Raw genomic sequence first — 16,388 nt, forward strand, 5'->3', positions numbered from 1 at the left:
GGATAAACAGATATTTGGTACTTAGGGAATTAAGGGATATGGGAGTGGGCAGGAAATTGAATTCATATTGAATGGCAGAGCGGGCTCAATGGGCCATATAATCTACTCCTGCTCCTATTTCTTGTGCGTCAATGCTTATGGAGGGCAGACAGGGACGTGGAGGTAAGACAACAATCAGATCAACCATGATCTTATTGAATAGTTGAGCAGGTTCAAAGGGCCAAATGACCTATTCTTGCTCTTAAACCTTATTCCCATGTGCTGACAGGTGATTCATGGATCCCGTGGACAGTGTAGGGACAGGGACTCCCCAGTGTTATCCATCATTCTAGATAACTTGCAGTTATTTATTGGTGAGAATACTAAGTGGGAAAGCTAGGTAAAAGCCACTTTTCTCCCACAGATCCTGAAATGAAACATCGCACTATTGCAGTGTATTCTACTTTGTGACCAAACAAGCTAGTTATTAAGCAAACAAGCTGCACATTTATTATTCAAGTCTAACAAATCACTTTTGCTCAGAAACACTGGAGTAGATTTTCAACTTGCTGCATGAGTGTGAAACTAACTTTACAGATCAGCATTTTAGAAACTACATTATCTATATTTCTACCAAAAAGATTTTCAATATGTATTTCCAACAGGGAATCTGAATATTTTGCTTTCTATAGTGGGTGCTCATTGGCAAGGTTAGTTTTATACTTGAATGGCAAGTTGACAATCTATCCAAGTGACTTTAATCCTTTGAAAAATGGCACAGCAATTTTGGACTGAAGTAAAGATATATTAAATTTTCTCATATATAATTCAAAATTTAATAACGGCACTATGAAGAAATATGTTGCAGCTTGTTTCAGAGAATAAATGATGGCTATGCGTATATAACTGCCAAGAGGTCTGGAAACATTGTCCAAACTGCCAGATCACATTGCTTGCGTGTAAAACACTGCTTGTCTTTAATACAATAAAAGCCACAATTTGCTACCTACCTGCAATGCATCAACAGATTACAGTAAAATATCAGCCTTCTAATCTTTTGGCAACTCTTTTATCTGATTATAATCTGCAGTTATTCAATTTAGCAGCTCTCATCTTCCAATTCTCTTTCATGCCCCCTGTAAAAGATGCTGATTCTTGTTGAGGTACAGTTCTCACCAGTCTTTGGGAATTTGAGAAAGTGGTCAGTCTCCATATGGATATAATCCATCTGGGCTAAAAATAAGTAAGATAGCACCAATAATCGTATGCAAGATTTGTGACTCCTGATCTGTCTGCACCAGTCTTGGAAGTGAGCAGCACACAAATTCACTGCTGCCACCTCATCTGTATGATTGTAGCATAGGGCCTGGTGGCTACACTGCTGCTGGCTTCCTTTGGATCACATGGTGCAACCAGCCGGTTCTTCTTAAAGGCAATCTGTCTCTCTTAAAACAAAGCTCTGCACCAAATGTGAGGAGATTACTGATGAATACTATAGTTGCAATTCTGGACAAGGAAGATGGAACATAGGGGCAAAGAGGGAGCTCCAGATTCACAGATACAGTGCCGGAAGCATTAGTGGTGAAGATGGAGAGGAGGAGAAATGCCATAGTTCCACAGGGGGTCAGAGGACACCCAGGTCAGGGAGGTCAATTCCCAGCATCTGGACCCACGGACTCAGCAGCATTGCCTAGTCCTTTTGCAGGAAGCCCTGATCAATGAATGCATCTTCAAATCCACCCATCCATCACTCCACCAGCCTCTCACTCTGCTTAACGCATGACACCCGTATCACACATACCCAACGGCAGCCTCTGGCATTCAGGATTTTTGCCTGACATCCAAATACTTCATCCTCACACGCCTGCCAATACTGTCTTCTTCATACCCACCCCTTGCTGCCGCCACATACCTTCAGCTATTCAGCTTTTGGAGGCTCAAAATCCAAAAACAGTGCAACAGGATCACTGACATTCTGCCCTATCCTTCGGAGGGCAAGATGCACACAATAGAAGGAGCAGATCCACTGGGGAAACAGGATGTCTGGATGTCCTGACTCCGACAGAGATGGTTCTCCAAAAATTGGGGCTGGCTGTAACAAAGCCTGTATCATCCGATATCACTAAGAACATTGAGGATGACGATCTGGTCTGACCTTATTCCTTCTCAACTCCCAGCTCACCTTTATCCTTCTATCTGACATGATGAGCAAGCAGTTGCGGGCAAGACCATGGACCTCTTGGTTCCCACCCATCTCCTCGTGCCAACCTTCTCCTTCTCATATTCTGTTTTCAGACACCATGAACTCCCAGCTGCCTAGCCACAACTACCCAGGAGGGAGAGCAGCATACCTTTAATGAAGATGCATTTCTCTTCATCTGACACTTTCAGCCACAGATCAGGTACTAGCACTGTATGTGCCCTGCAGGTTAGTTTAGAGTTAGGATCAGCACAGGCCAGACCAGATCGTCATCCTCATAGTTCAGAGTTAAGATCAGCATATGCTGAGTTATTGGGCATGCATGCCCAAGTCTATCGAAGGGTATGGTCACAGACCAGTACTTCTCCAAGGTGCTCAGATGAGGGTCTCGACCCTACAGGGGACTGCTGAATGGGAATACACACCAAGATGCTGCATGCATTTGTTGGTCTGCCTGGCAGCCTCCTGTCAGCGAGTATGGAGTTCAGATCCAACATGGCAGAGGGCACCATACAGAATTTTCCCTCTCCGCAGCCTCTGCTCCATCTCTCTGTCATGCTGCTGTATGATACCTATTGCTGCTCCTGTGTGGACAGGTCATCTCATCATCTGCCCTCCCTGTGAGGAGGCAGCAACACTCTCTGCCAAATCTAAGAACTCACCACAGCACCTCCAAAAACACTCCAGAATCCTTCCAGACACTTGGCAGTGGCAGAATTTCTTAAAAGATACCTTAGCTGCAATTTTGGTGCTTCTTCCTCTAGTTTATGCTACTGTTGTCCCTTTAAGGCAGACACCACAGAATAAGGATCACCTGACCTGGGTGACCAATCGGGACTCAGAGTGGGGATTCACCCCTGAGGGAAGAGTTCTCTTAGGCAGAGGCAATTTAGAACTAGCTGCAGCTCTTGAAGTTCCTTGTAAAGTGCCTGGTTTGGAGGGTAGTAGCTATGAGGAGAGATTGGACAAACTTAGTTTATTTTTACTTGAATGAGGGGTGACCTGAGTTTACAAGATTGTGGGAAGCATGGATAGAATGGATAATTTGAGTCTTTTTCCTCGGGTAGAAATGTCAATTACTAGGGAACATAGGTTTAAGATGAAAGGGGGAAAATTTAAAGGAGATGTGAGTGGCAAGTTTTTTTACACAGAGGGTGGTAAATGCCTGGAATGCGCTGCCAGAGATGCTGACACAACTCACACAATAGCAACATTTAAGAGGTATCTTGACAGATACGTGAATAGGCAGAGAATAGAGGGATGCGGACTGCGTAGAAGCAAACGGTCTTTGGTTTGGAAAAGTATCATGTGTCGGCCTTGGTGGGCTGAGGGCCTGTTCCTGTTCTTTGTTCTTTGTAAATAAATCCTCTGTTGTTCATCAATTAAATCTCTGAAAGTGCATCATTATAGTTGGATTTTTTACAGCTGAATGTCTGTTCTTTGATAATTTAACGAATTTCTACAATGGGCCTGTGTGGTCCAAATTTGGGCAAGGGGCATCAAATCAACAGGTTGTGTGACATTAGGATAGCAAAGTTTCAGCTGTGTCTGGTGTACCCAGGGATAACCGCATGGGTCCTCTTCTCAACATGCTGCATCTGCTGTGCCAGAACTGGCTGCCGATGCAATGTGCACCCCCTGAAGGGGTATCAATTTCCATTTTGGTGGCAAGATGAAATTCAAGTCCTCACTATTTGACCACGGAAAGCATTGCATCTGTGCTAGTTTAAGTTTTAAGTTTATTTATTAGTGTCACAAGTAGGCTTACATTAACAACACTGCATGAAGTTACTTTGAAAATCCCCCAGTCGCCACACTCCAGTGCCCGTTCGGGTACTGAGGGAGAATTTAACATGGCCAATGCACCTAACCAGCACATCTTTCAGACTGTGGGAGGAAACCCACACAGACACGGGGAGAACGTGCAGACTCCACACAGACAGCGACCCAAGCTGAGAATCAAACCCAGGTCCCTGGCGCTGTGAGGCAGCAGTGCTAACCAACAGCTATATATATATATATATATATATGTGCAATTTCCACCAAGGATCATTAGCCTACATTCAAGAGCAGGAACTCTGCCTTAGCTTTCTCCTTCCGAACACAAGAAGACTGAAATTAAAGATCGCATTGTAACTGCTGCCACAGCTGAGCACAGCTAACTCCCCACAGGCAGGGAACTGAGACTATGACCATTTAGGTCTGAATAATTCATTAACATCGCAGGGAATGCATTTACTAACAGAGCTACTGATGAGCAACATTTGTATCTTTCTTTTTGCTGAAAACACTTCTGTCGCTTTGAAAAATGTAATATGAAGCTGGTTGTAACAACAGGATTACGAGAGTTAAACTGATTCTTTCATTTGATTTTTTTTACATCGTGTGAGGGAGTAGAATACATTCAGGAGTGATTTCAAGGAACCATATTTATTGGGGAGCAATCAAGACCAACTTCATCTGAACTTCAAGATTAGATTACATTTTTGCAATATTCCATGGTTTTGGTAGTGTTGTACAGTATTTACTATTTCGCCTTCCCACACCAAACCAAGTGCACAAATTCCAGATATCTAATTGGAGGCTGAGACGTTATATTAGGGAATACCAATCTGATATACTTAATACAACTTCAAAAAAAAAATTCACGTGGTAAATAAAATGGCAGCTATTTTACAACTACCACAGCCACTTTCTATCATATGAGAGAGATATGATGAATGATGTTCTTGTATTTCTAGGTCTGGCATTAGGGGAGGCAATGTTTCCACTTGTTATTAGGGATAATGCAATGGAGCTAGTGGTTACACAGAGACAGCACATTTATAAGAGGAACACGCTGGCTCTATTTGTACCAGGACCATTAATTTCCCTGCACGCAATTGGTCAACATGTCACTCAGAGATGTGAACATTACAAACACAACTGCAGCAAAATGTTTCAAACAACATGAATTAAAACATATATCAGCCACTCCAGTTTAATTCCTCCATTGTTTCTCCCTCCTTGTTTCAGGATCTTGGACTATGGTCCTAAATGCTCTGGAGGTTACCTAGTACCTCTCCAAAGCAGCCATTTTTAATACACAAGGACTGTCATCAGACTAATTTACCATAGGATCATCATAGCTGAGCCAGATCTTAAACTTAAGCACAAATTCTCCAGTCAGAAGGTATTGGATAGCCATCAGGTGAGGGACCATTGGCTGATACCACCCCCTACCCAGCTCACGGACACTGTGGCTAATTATATGGGCTAATTGCTTTCTTGGTCGAGATCATCCTTTGCAGCACAGATTGTGGATCAAATTTTGGATCTATCCTTGCCTAAATGGCTCAATTGCAGATTAGATAGGATAATTAATAGTGGAGTTATTGGGACAGCACACTAATAACTTTGAAAGACAATTTAGCTAATTTTTGATTTGCACTCAAGTGTTTTATTTTTCCAAAGCTGCTTGAACATGGCCACCCACAGCTTTCCCAATGTGCTCCGCAATTTTTTCCAGTGATTAATTGAATCATGGTGATCTAAGGCTCAATTTAGTTGATTGCAACCTTGGGAGCAAAAAGAGTGCTATAATTGGCCTAAGTGCATTTGGGTTAGGAAGGAGTAAAATGATCAGGATTCCAGCTCTTGATTCCATTGTTTTTATTCATTCACATGATGTGGGCATCACTGTGGTCAATGTTTATTGCCCATTCTTAATTGGCCTTGAAATGGTGGCAGTGAATACAATGGAGGCTTATTAACCCAGGGAAGTGTCAGCTACATTGCTGTGGGTCTGGAGTCAGATATAGGCCAAACCAGGATGGCAGATTCCCTTCTGTATATAAACCAACTGGGCTTATACAACAATCCAGTAGTTTCATGGTCACCATTCTTATTCCAGATTTTATTCAATTCATTGAATTAAAAGCCCCAAATACCATTGAAGGATTTGAACTCATGCCACCAGATTATTAATTGATGCATCTAATAACACACTCAATATACTAGCATACCTCCCAGTGACTCCTCTTTCAATTGCATGTGTATGAATGTTATATGATGGCAGGGTTGGACATGATTGCAATGAAATCACCTGGCAGCATTCACAGCCAAGGCTGTGTATGTTGGTACTGCAATAAAGCAACTGTGCAACTGCATTTCAGCAAGGATTCAATACCACACGTCAGCAATATTGGAAAAAAAATGATGGAAGTTACTAAAAATAGAACATGACTGTTCAAATATAATAAAGACTCAGTTTTTGTGCTCCATTACTAAATTTCACTTGTAAAGCATCTTTCAATATGTATCAAAGCTTTGATTTTTAAAGAACAGCAGGAATACAACAGTTGATTCATCAAGTAAAACTTAGTTTTGAAATTTAATAAAGTTCCGTTATGCTCTGCAAAATATCTCAAAATTAAATCCATTAATGAAATATTAAAGGAAGTGTGAAAAAAGTCAAGTTTCCCAATCTTGATTATGGATAGGTCAGGTTGGAGCTTCTTCACTAACATTCACTTTGTTCACTCATGAACAACAGTCACTCGAGGGACGTATTTGAGGATAGTCATTGACAATGTAATCGCACTGTACCATAAACCAGTGAAAGAATTTGGGGACACTTAGTAAGAAAAGCTGCTAGGTCTTTTGACAAGGTTTGACTAAATAAGGAGAGGAACAAGTAAATCCTCTTGTTAGCTAAGGATGTAACCTACACAAAGATTGTTGAAACATTTGAGCATAAAAAAGGAATTCTCAACGACTTTTCATATCTTACCTGGTGACACAGCTCGTACTATCACAGGCTTCTCACTACCAGCCACAAATCCAAAACCATAGACAGGGTCCCGTTTGATTTTCACTTGTCGAGTGGCTAAGGCAGATAGGTGGTCACATTCCATGTCATTGAGGGATACTGCATGCATCACATGACTGAAAATGAAGAAATGAATGGTCAATAATGCTTTATGCAGCTTAAGAATTGTTTCCTTTAGACATTATCTTCTACTTTTTGCTTTTGGTCCCTTTAAAGGTGATATATTTGTATTCAGAAAGCACATAGGCTTACATACCCTGGACTCAAGACAAGTATTTAACTAGACCATTAAGAGACAAATATTTATTTTTATTGAATTGCAATATTGGGTTCATGAAGGGCATTTACAGTGTAACTAAGGAGAAATTGCTTCCAGTGGTATAAGGTTTGGTAACCAGAATGCACAGATTTAAGGTGAATGGCATAAGAAAGAGAGGTGAGATACTTGTGTTCCATGTTTTCTAAATTTTGTTCCATTTTGATTGTTTAGAGTAGATATGTTCAATTTTTAACACTTGAATAGATACCAATCAGCCCACATGGACTGAGTAAACATGTTGCAGGTTCATTTATTTAGACGAGGCACATTAAAGCATTTATACAAAGGTACAAAGCTTGGACATATCATCAGCAGAGCTGTGTGTTTGTTTACTCATTTGTGGGACACGGGCATCGCTGGCTGGCCAGCATTTATTGCCCATCCTTAGTTGCCCTTGAGAAGGTGGTAGTGAGCTGCCTTCTTGAATCACTGCAGTCCATGTACTGTGGTTGACCCATATGCCTTTAGGGAGGGAATTCCAGGATTTTGACCCAGCAACTGCGAAGGAATGGCGATATATTTCCAAGTCAGGATGATGAGTGGCTTGGAGGGGAACTTGCAGGTGGTGGTGTTCCCATTTATGTGTGCTGTGTTCTGCTCACAAGCCAAAGTGAAACTAAGGCTAGATCACATGACACACTTTCCCATGAGTGATGGCATGTTCCTATTCCTTAAAGACATATTACATCATCCCCTTGCTTTTTAAAGATACTTTCCCTCCTTCCAAGGATATATAACTATTTACAATGTATTTTCATGTTTGGCTATCACTATGTAAATGTATAGAACTGATGAATCTATCAGTCTCTAAAGTGTAGGGGGAATCTGTTGGTATGCCCAGATCTTGCAATGGTAACTCTATTTGGAGATTTCTTTTATGGCTCATAATGATCTCTGGGATTTTCATTCTTGGATGTTGTACTAGTTGCATTTGGGATTTTGTGCAAGATGCAGTAGGACTGCACGGTGGTTCAGGAGCCAAAATAGATCTTATTTGTCTTCGGTTATACCTTACCTTTGCACCTTTGTATGTAATGACTTCATAGGACCTTTGTTCTGAACAAATAATTGTCATGTCAGTTGGTTGCCATGTACTTTATGTGGGATCCTGGATGTGAACTTGTTGTCCCAACTGTAAAACTGACAATACTGTACCTGCATTTTTATCATGCAAGCTGGTCAACTACATCCCAATTCAACTGGGGAATTTTGTGGACAGTTTGAGAATATCCCTTTGAATGTCCACCATGCTTTATTGAATTTATTGTTCAGCAACCATGCCACCCTCTGTATATATGCATTAAATATCTTTTTGAATGGGAATTCCTCCTTCACTTGTGCTATTTGAAGGCAGAGGAGGAGAGTGGACAGAGGGATGCTAAGCAGACCAGGTTGTAGCATTGACAAACTGAATTCACTTGCTAATATCCTCCAGCTACATTTAAAGGCAAAGGCATATCCAATTACCAATGATTATATGGATATATAACTGGATATATAATCTTAGGCTCAGTTATATAGCTGTGCTATTTGTTGCATGAATTGCAGCAGCTGGCACAACAGTCAGCTTTATGCTTAAATGCTCTTCTTCCACTTCCTTTAAGGGATGATAAAACTGTCCTGCAGACAGGGAGTATTGGAATGGCAGGCAAGCAGAGCCACATCCTTTATTATCAGCTCAGTATGCATCATCTTGACTTCATCAGTGATTGAACAGATTTGATGTGCCGTGCCATTTGATTACAAACACTGCCTTTTACCTCAACATTCATTGTGACATCCACACGGTTTTATTAGGCACTGGCATTATACAGGTTGACCTTGTAAAGGCTGCAATGTATCTTTTCCTATCGTGTTAAAATTTCTCATCCATGTGCACTCCCTGCTCATAAAACCTTCTTTCCTGTTGTCAGCCTTTCCCCATTAAAATTTTGTGTATCCATTATAAAGAGGAAACTGCCTATGCAACCAAGTCACACTACAATAACAATCTCCCTTGTGTCATTGTGCTGAAATGTCTCAATTTTGTATATCCACACTCAGTCTATACTGCAGAATAATTGCAATGCTCCAAGCAATTTGAATTCCCTGCTTTAAAAGACTGCCCCAAATGTTGTTGGCAAAACTAAAATAATAACATAATATCAAAATATTAAATAAAAGTAAGGATTGAATGTATGACTTTCAAACAGGGGTGAATTAATGTCTCGATGGGCTGGCCAAGTTAAGACAGCTTTCCTAAAAGACTTTGCTGTGCCTTGATTTTCTGGGTCATATTACTATAGTGACTAGATCAAGTTGGGAAACTTGACAACCTTCCAGTTCTGCCTTGAGGAAAAGTACCCAGAATTGACTGTTTTTTTCAATGAGGGGGGTGGTTGTGGGATGCAGAATGGACCTACTGACCTCAGAAATAAAAATATAGGTGGTCACAAGGGCTAGGCAACAGTTGAGGTGGGCTGGTTCAAAGGTCCACCTCAGTTCTCTGGAAACTCATTCCAGTTGTTTTAGAAGTTAACAGGCCCTCTCGCCTTCACCACTCCACCACCATCCCCCATGACCCCTCACACTCCATGCAAACTCAATGTCAATTTATGTCCCTCATACACCTTATGCCAACTTCATAGCCACTCATCCAATGTCCACAATGGAGGCATGTGGAGATGAGAAAAAGATAAACTTCTAACAATCTAATGCAGCTCTAATTTCTACACACTTGGAAGTGAAAAAATCTCCCATTCATAAATCTCATTCAAAGCTTTTAAATATCCTCAAGTGGTTAATCTGTTATAAAAACAAACTTCGATTCAGACCTCACATCAAAACAGCTAATTCTTTAATAGCACCCTTAAGCTGTCAATCATACTGTAAACTCAGTACTCTACTGAGATAACTGTAATTTTTGAAATCCAGCCAAGCATTGATATAATAGCTCTTGATGAAATGTTAACAAATAACTCTGATGAAATAGTCTGACCAGATGCTATTTTTTTTCTAACCCACACCAGATGTTTTGTCAATCAAAGCAGTTAACAGAGGCTTTTTAAAAAAACTCTCAGTGTTGCCTTCTGTTTCAGTTTTAAAAGTTTAAAGAGCAGGGGACTTAAAAATGTCAGGCCATGACAGTCATACAGGCCTTATCTGTCCTTCAAGAGCATTTACATCTACTCTATAAACTTTTGACTTGCACACTATGTGTTATGGCCCTTGCAACAGCTGACAGGATCTGTTTGAACCTAGCATTGAGTTCAAATGGTCCTGCTGAGGTTGGGCTTCCCTCCTGTGTGAATCATCCTCTCCTCCTTCCCCCAACGGGAAAAAAATAGATCTGTTGGAAATGGGCATGAATGCTGCAGCCAAGTCTGGCCTGCCATTTTTAAAGGTCTATGGAGTCTTCCTGACTCCATGCAAATCTGATCCTCTAGTGCAATGATGAAGGAGAGTAACCAACACATTATGGAATACATATCCTGTCAGTACGCTTTACTTTCTGGTCATGATTTTGAGTCACATTTTATGCCAATATTTCACATTAAAATGCATGCATAAACATTTATAAAGGAAAGTCCAGAGTAACCCATGAAGATTTCATCATCTGGCCAGATATGAATGTACAAGGTTTTGGAATAATTGGAACTAATGGAGAGTGGGAGACTGGAAAGAGACATTATTGGAATAATTGAGTTGACAGAATCTCAGAATTGTTACAGTTTAGGAAAAGGCCATTCAGCCCATTACGTTTACACTGGCTCTCCAAATGAGCACTATGACTCTGTATCATTCTTCTGCCTTTTCTTTCTACCCCTGCACATTGTTTCCATTCAGATAATCATCAAATGCCCTCTTGAATGCTACAATTGAACCTGCCTCCACCTCACTTCCAGGTAATGCATTCCAGACCCAAACGACTCACTGTGTGAAAAAGTTTTCTCGCACATTACGTCTGCTTCTTTTGAAAGTATAATTTAAATCTCTACCTCCTTGTTCTTGATCTTTTTATGAGTGGGAATAATTTCTCCCTATCTACCCTATCTAGCAGCCTCATGATTTTGAACACCGCTATCAAATCTCCTTTTAGCCTTCTCCTCACCACGGGAAACAGTCCTAACTTCTCCAATCCATTCTCACAACTGAAGTTTCTCATCTCTGGAGTCATTCTTGTAAACCTCTTCTGCACTCTCTCCAATGCTTTCACATCCTTCCCAAAGTGTGGTGCCCAGAAGTACACACAATATTCCAGCAGAGGTCAACTAGTGTCTTGTATGAGTTCAGCATAACTTTCTTGCTCTTGTACTCTATGCCATTATTAATAAAACCTAGGATGTTGTATGTTTTAACAGCGCTCTCCACCTGCCACCTTTAGTGACTTGTGCACATATACCCCAGGTCTCTCTGCCCCTGCACACTCTTTAGAGTTGTGCTTCTTATTTTATATTGTCTCTCCATATTCTTCGAACCAAAATGCATCACTTCACACATCTCTGTACTGAACTTCATCTGCCACCTACCTGCCCATTCCACCAACTTGTCTATATTCTTTTAAAGTTCTACACAGTCCTCCTCACAATTTACAATGCTTCCAAGCTTTGTATCATCCGCAAACTTTGAACACTAAAATCTAGATTATTAATATATGACCAGGAAAAGCAAGGGTCCCAATACTGATGCCTGGGGAACACCACTACAAATTCCAGCCTGAAAAATAACCATTAACCATTATTCACTGTTTCCTATTACTCAACCAATTTTGTATCCATGTTCCTACCATACCTTATATTCCATGGTCTATTACTTTTCTCACAAGTCTGTTTTGCGGCATTGTATCAAATGCCTTTTGGAAGCCAATGTACACCACATCAATGAGCATTGCCCTCATCAACCCTCTCTGCTACCTCTTCAAAAATACTCCAGCAAATCAATTAAACACAATTTTACCTTATAAAATCCATGCTGGCTCTTCCTAATCAACTCACATTTTTCCACATGATTAATGATTTTATCTGAAATAATTGCTTCTAGAAGCATCCCCACTACCAAAATTAATAACTGCTGGGCTTATCCTTACAAACTTTTTTTCAACAAAGCAACATATAATCGAGGATTTCCAAAGTTGTGGAGTGGGCTGAGAGAGTTGAAGATGTTATGGGAAGTAGAAGTAAGCAATCTTGGTGGTAGGTAAGAAATGGAGTCTAACCTCAGCTCTCGATTGAACAGTATGGCAAGATCATGGATAGTCAGCTTCAGCCTGACAATGCTTCATTGGACAATGCAACAGGCTGGGGACAGAAACGTGAGCATGAAAGTAAAGTAGTGAATTAAAATGGCAAGTGACTGGGTAGCTCAGGAGGCGTCCCACAAAACGATCACCCAATCTGCATTTAGTCTCCCCTGATTAAAGGAGATCATATTGTGAGCAGTGAATGCAGTATACTAAATTGAAAGAAGGAGAAGTAACTCACTGCTTTATCAGGGAAGAGTGCTAGGGTTTTGGAAAGTTAGGAGACGGGAGGTAAAAGGGCAGTTGTTGCACTTCCTGTGAGTGCACGGGAAGGTGCCGCAGGAAGTTCTCACAAATCAATAATCCTGGCTAATGTCACAAGTGACATCCTTGATGGCTGTGGCCATATTCCATATTTTACGAGGCCCTTGACCATGTTATCTTCCTCAGCTCTTCAGTAGTTCAGCTTTATTGGATGATCCTTCTTTGGTTATTCCTACCTGAACAGAGGCAGTACATCTACTGCAATGTTTTCTCATCCTGCCCCTGCACCATCAACTGCAGCATCTCTCCTTGGCTACCTTCTTTAACTCTTATGCATGTTATCCTCGGTGATATCAACCACAGAATTGAATTCCATATGCATGATGACAACACCCTGCTGTATCTCTGCAGCCAATTCCCATGACCCTACAACCTCCCCTATGTTGTCACATAGCTTAGTCAATGTCAAGACATGGACGAGTAACAACTCTTTACAAGTTAATAGTTGAAGATTCAATTTTTGGATCGACCTCCAACAAACCCCAATGCGCCCCCCCCCTCCCCCAACCGCCCACACATCACATCCACTCCACACCCCCAACCTCCAACTCCCACTCCACACCCCCAACCTCCAACTCCCACTCCGCTCCCCAACCTCCAATTCCCACTCTGCTCCCCCAACCTCCAACTCCCACTCTGCTCCCCCAATCTCCAACTCCCTCCATCTCGTGACAAAAAATATGAATAAATTTGAATGCTTTGGGTCCGTCTGTATTGTTACAATGTGGAGGTTGTTTTCCTTTTGAGACGTAACGCTGAATTCCTCAAGGAGGAATACCTCACCTCATAATCTGTTACAAGTGTGTGGGAAGGTATGAACTGTCCTTCAGTAATGTTTAGTGGTTAACTAACAGAAATACCTGACACTTACTTTAAAATAAACATTTAACAATTGATTTATTTAACTAACAGCAAAATTTAACTAAACAATTAACGAACAAAGAACAGTACAGCCCAGGAACAGGCCCTTCGGCCCTCCAAGCCTGCGCCGATCATGTTTACCTTTCTAAACCAACCGCTTATATCCCTCTATTCCCCGTCTGTTCATATCAAGATAAGCCTTAAATGTAGCTAACGTAATTGCCTCAACCATCTCACTTGGCAGTGCATTCCAGGCCCCCACCACCCTCCGTGTAAAAAAACTTCCCCCGCACATTTCCACTGAACCTCTCCCCCCTTATCTTGAACTTGTGCCCCCTTGTAATTGTCATTTCTGCCCTGGGAAAAAACTTCCAACTGTTCACCCTATCTATACCTCTCATAATTTTATAAACGTCTGTCAGGTCGCCCCTCAGCCTCTGTCTTTCCACGGAGAACAATCCCTGTTTATTCAATCTCTCCTCATAGCTAATGCCCTCCATACCAGGCAACAGCCTCATAAAACTTTTTCTGTACTCTCTCCAAAGCCACTTCTGGTAGTGTGGTGACCAGAATTAGACACAATATTCCAAATGTGACCCAACCAACGTTTTATACAACTGTAACATAATTGGCAAACTTTTATACTTGATGTCCCGTCCGATGAAGGTAAGCCTGCCATCTGCTTCCCTCACCACCTTTTCTATCTGTGCTGCCACTTTTAAGGATCTGTGAACCTGTACTCCCAGATCTCTCCGTCTATGCTCATGATGGTTCTGTATTTTGTAGCACCCTCCTGAATTGGATCTACCAAAATGTATCACCTCGCATTTGTCTGGATTAAATTCCATCTGCCATTTCTCTGCCCAATTTTCCAGTCTATTTATATCCTGCTCTGACAATCTTCATCACTATCCACAACTCTGCCAATCTTAGTATCATCCGCAAACTTGCTAATCAAACCAGCTACGTTTTATTCCAAGTCATTTATATATATTACAAACAGCAGAGGTCCCAGCACTGATCCCTGTGGAACACCACTAGTTGTAGACCTCCGTTCAGAAAAACACCCTTCCACCGCTACCCTCTGTCTTCTATGGCCAAGTTAGTTCTGAATCCATCTAGTTGGTTCACCACTGATCCTGTGAGATTTAATCTTTTGCACCAGCCTGCCATGAGGGACCTTGTGAAATGCCTCACTAAAGTCCATGTAGACAACATCCACAGCCCTTCCCTCATCAATCATTTTTGTCACCTCCTCAAAAAACTCAATTAAATTAGTGAGACATGACCTTCCATGTACAAAACCATGCTCTCTGTTGCTAACAAAGCCATTCAGTTCCAAATGTGGATAGATCCTATTCCTAAGATTCTTCTCCAACAGTTTCATTGACGCCAAGCTCACTGGCCTATAATTACCCAGGTTAACCTTACTACCCTTCTTAAATAATGGGACAACATTGGCTATCTTCCAATCCTCTGGTATCTCACCAGTGGCCAATGAAGAAACAAAGATTTCTGTTAGAGGCCCAGCAATTTCACCTCTTGTCCCTCAGTAATTTGGGATCAATGCCATCTGGCCCTGTCCATGGTGTTTGTTCTGTAGATGTGATTACATGAGCAGCAAACAGATCAACAGCCTGGAACAAAATAACGGGAGTCAAATTAATCGGATTGTTTGACTTGCCCTGGGTATTTGTCTACCTTAATGCTTTTAAATTCACCTAACACAAGGGTGGCATGGTGGCACAGTGGTTAGCGTTGCTGCCTCACAGCGCCAAGGACTTGGGTTTGCTTCCCGGCTTGGGTCACTGTCTGTCTACTCCTCCACTCCCCCACCCCGCCCCCCTGACCCTACCCACGCTTAACTCCACCCCACCCCAACAACTCCAGGGGCGGCACGGTGGCACAGACAGTGCCACACATTCTCCCTGTGTCTGTGTGGGTTTCCTCCGCATGCTCCGGTTTCCTCCTACGGTCCAAGGATGTGCAGGTTAGGTGCATTGGCCATGTTGAATTCTCCCTCAGTGTACCCGAACAGGCACCAGAGTGAGGCGACTAGGGGATTTTCACAGGACCTTCATTACTCCGTGAATGTAAGCCTACTTGTGACTAATAAATAAACTACTTTACTTTACCTCCCTCGTAATGATGACTTGTTCTAAAGGGCTTACATACCCCTCCAAGACACCATCAATCGATGTGTCCCTCTCCTTTGTGAATACCGATGCAAAGTACTCATTAAGGATTTCACTCACTTCCTTTGGTTCTACACATAATTTCCCTCCTTTGTCCTTAAGTGGACCAACTCTTTCTCCTTAAGTGGACCAACTCTTTCTCTAGCCACCTTCTTGTTCCTAATACATGTATAAAATAACTTTGGATTCTCCTTAATCCTGACTGCCAAGAACATTTCCTAATCCTTTCTTGCCCTCCTAACTCCCTGTTTGAGCTCTTTTCTACTATCCCTGTATTCTTCAAATGTTTCATCTGTTTTTAATTGCCTGGACCTCATGCATGTATCCTTTTTCTTTTTGACTAGACAAATAAAAATAATACCAAATAAAATAAGATTCCAATGGAATGCTGTTCGAATAAATACAATGCCCATTCATTAACAAAAAAAATAGAACTTAGACACTCTCAAAAAAATGTACAAGCAAGTTTTGTGTCTTTTGGA

At 41.5% G+C, this 16,388-nt stretch overlaps 1 protein-coding gene across 1 annotated transcript in view; it reads right to left on the reverse strand.

The window, feature by feature from the left end:
- Window positions 1–8,383, reverse strand: part of frmpd3 (FERM and PDZ domain containing 3) — a 191,949-nt gene extending 183,566 nt beyond the window's left edge. The window contains exons 1-2 of the mRNA XM_078212052.1: window positions 8,319–8,383; window positions 6,951–7,105 (exon numbers count right to left, since the gene is read on the reverse strand). Of these exons, the coding sequence (XP_078068178.1) occupies window positions 6,951–7,105; window positions 8,319–8,383 (220 nt within the window). The remainder of the gene's footprint in view (window positions 1–6,950; window positions 7,106–8,318) is intronic.
- Window positions 8,384–16,388: the final 8,005 nt, after the last annotated feature.

This window comes from Mustelus asterias, chromosome 4 (assembly GCF_964213995.1).
Source record: "Mustelus asterias chromosome 4, sMusAst1.hap1.1, whole genome shotgun sequence".
Lineage (NCBI taxonomy): Eukaryota > Metazoa > Chordata > Chondrichthyes > Carcharhiniformes > Triakidae > Mustelus > Mustelus asterias.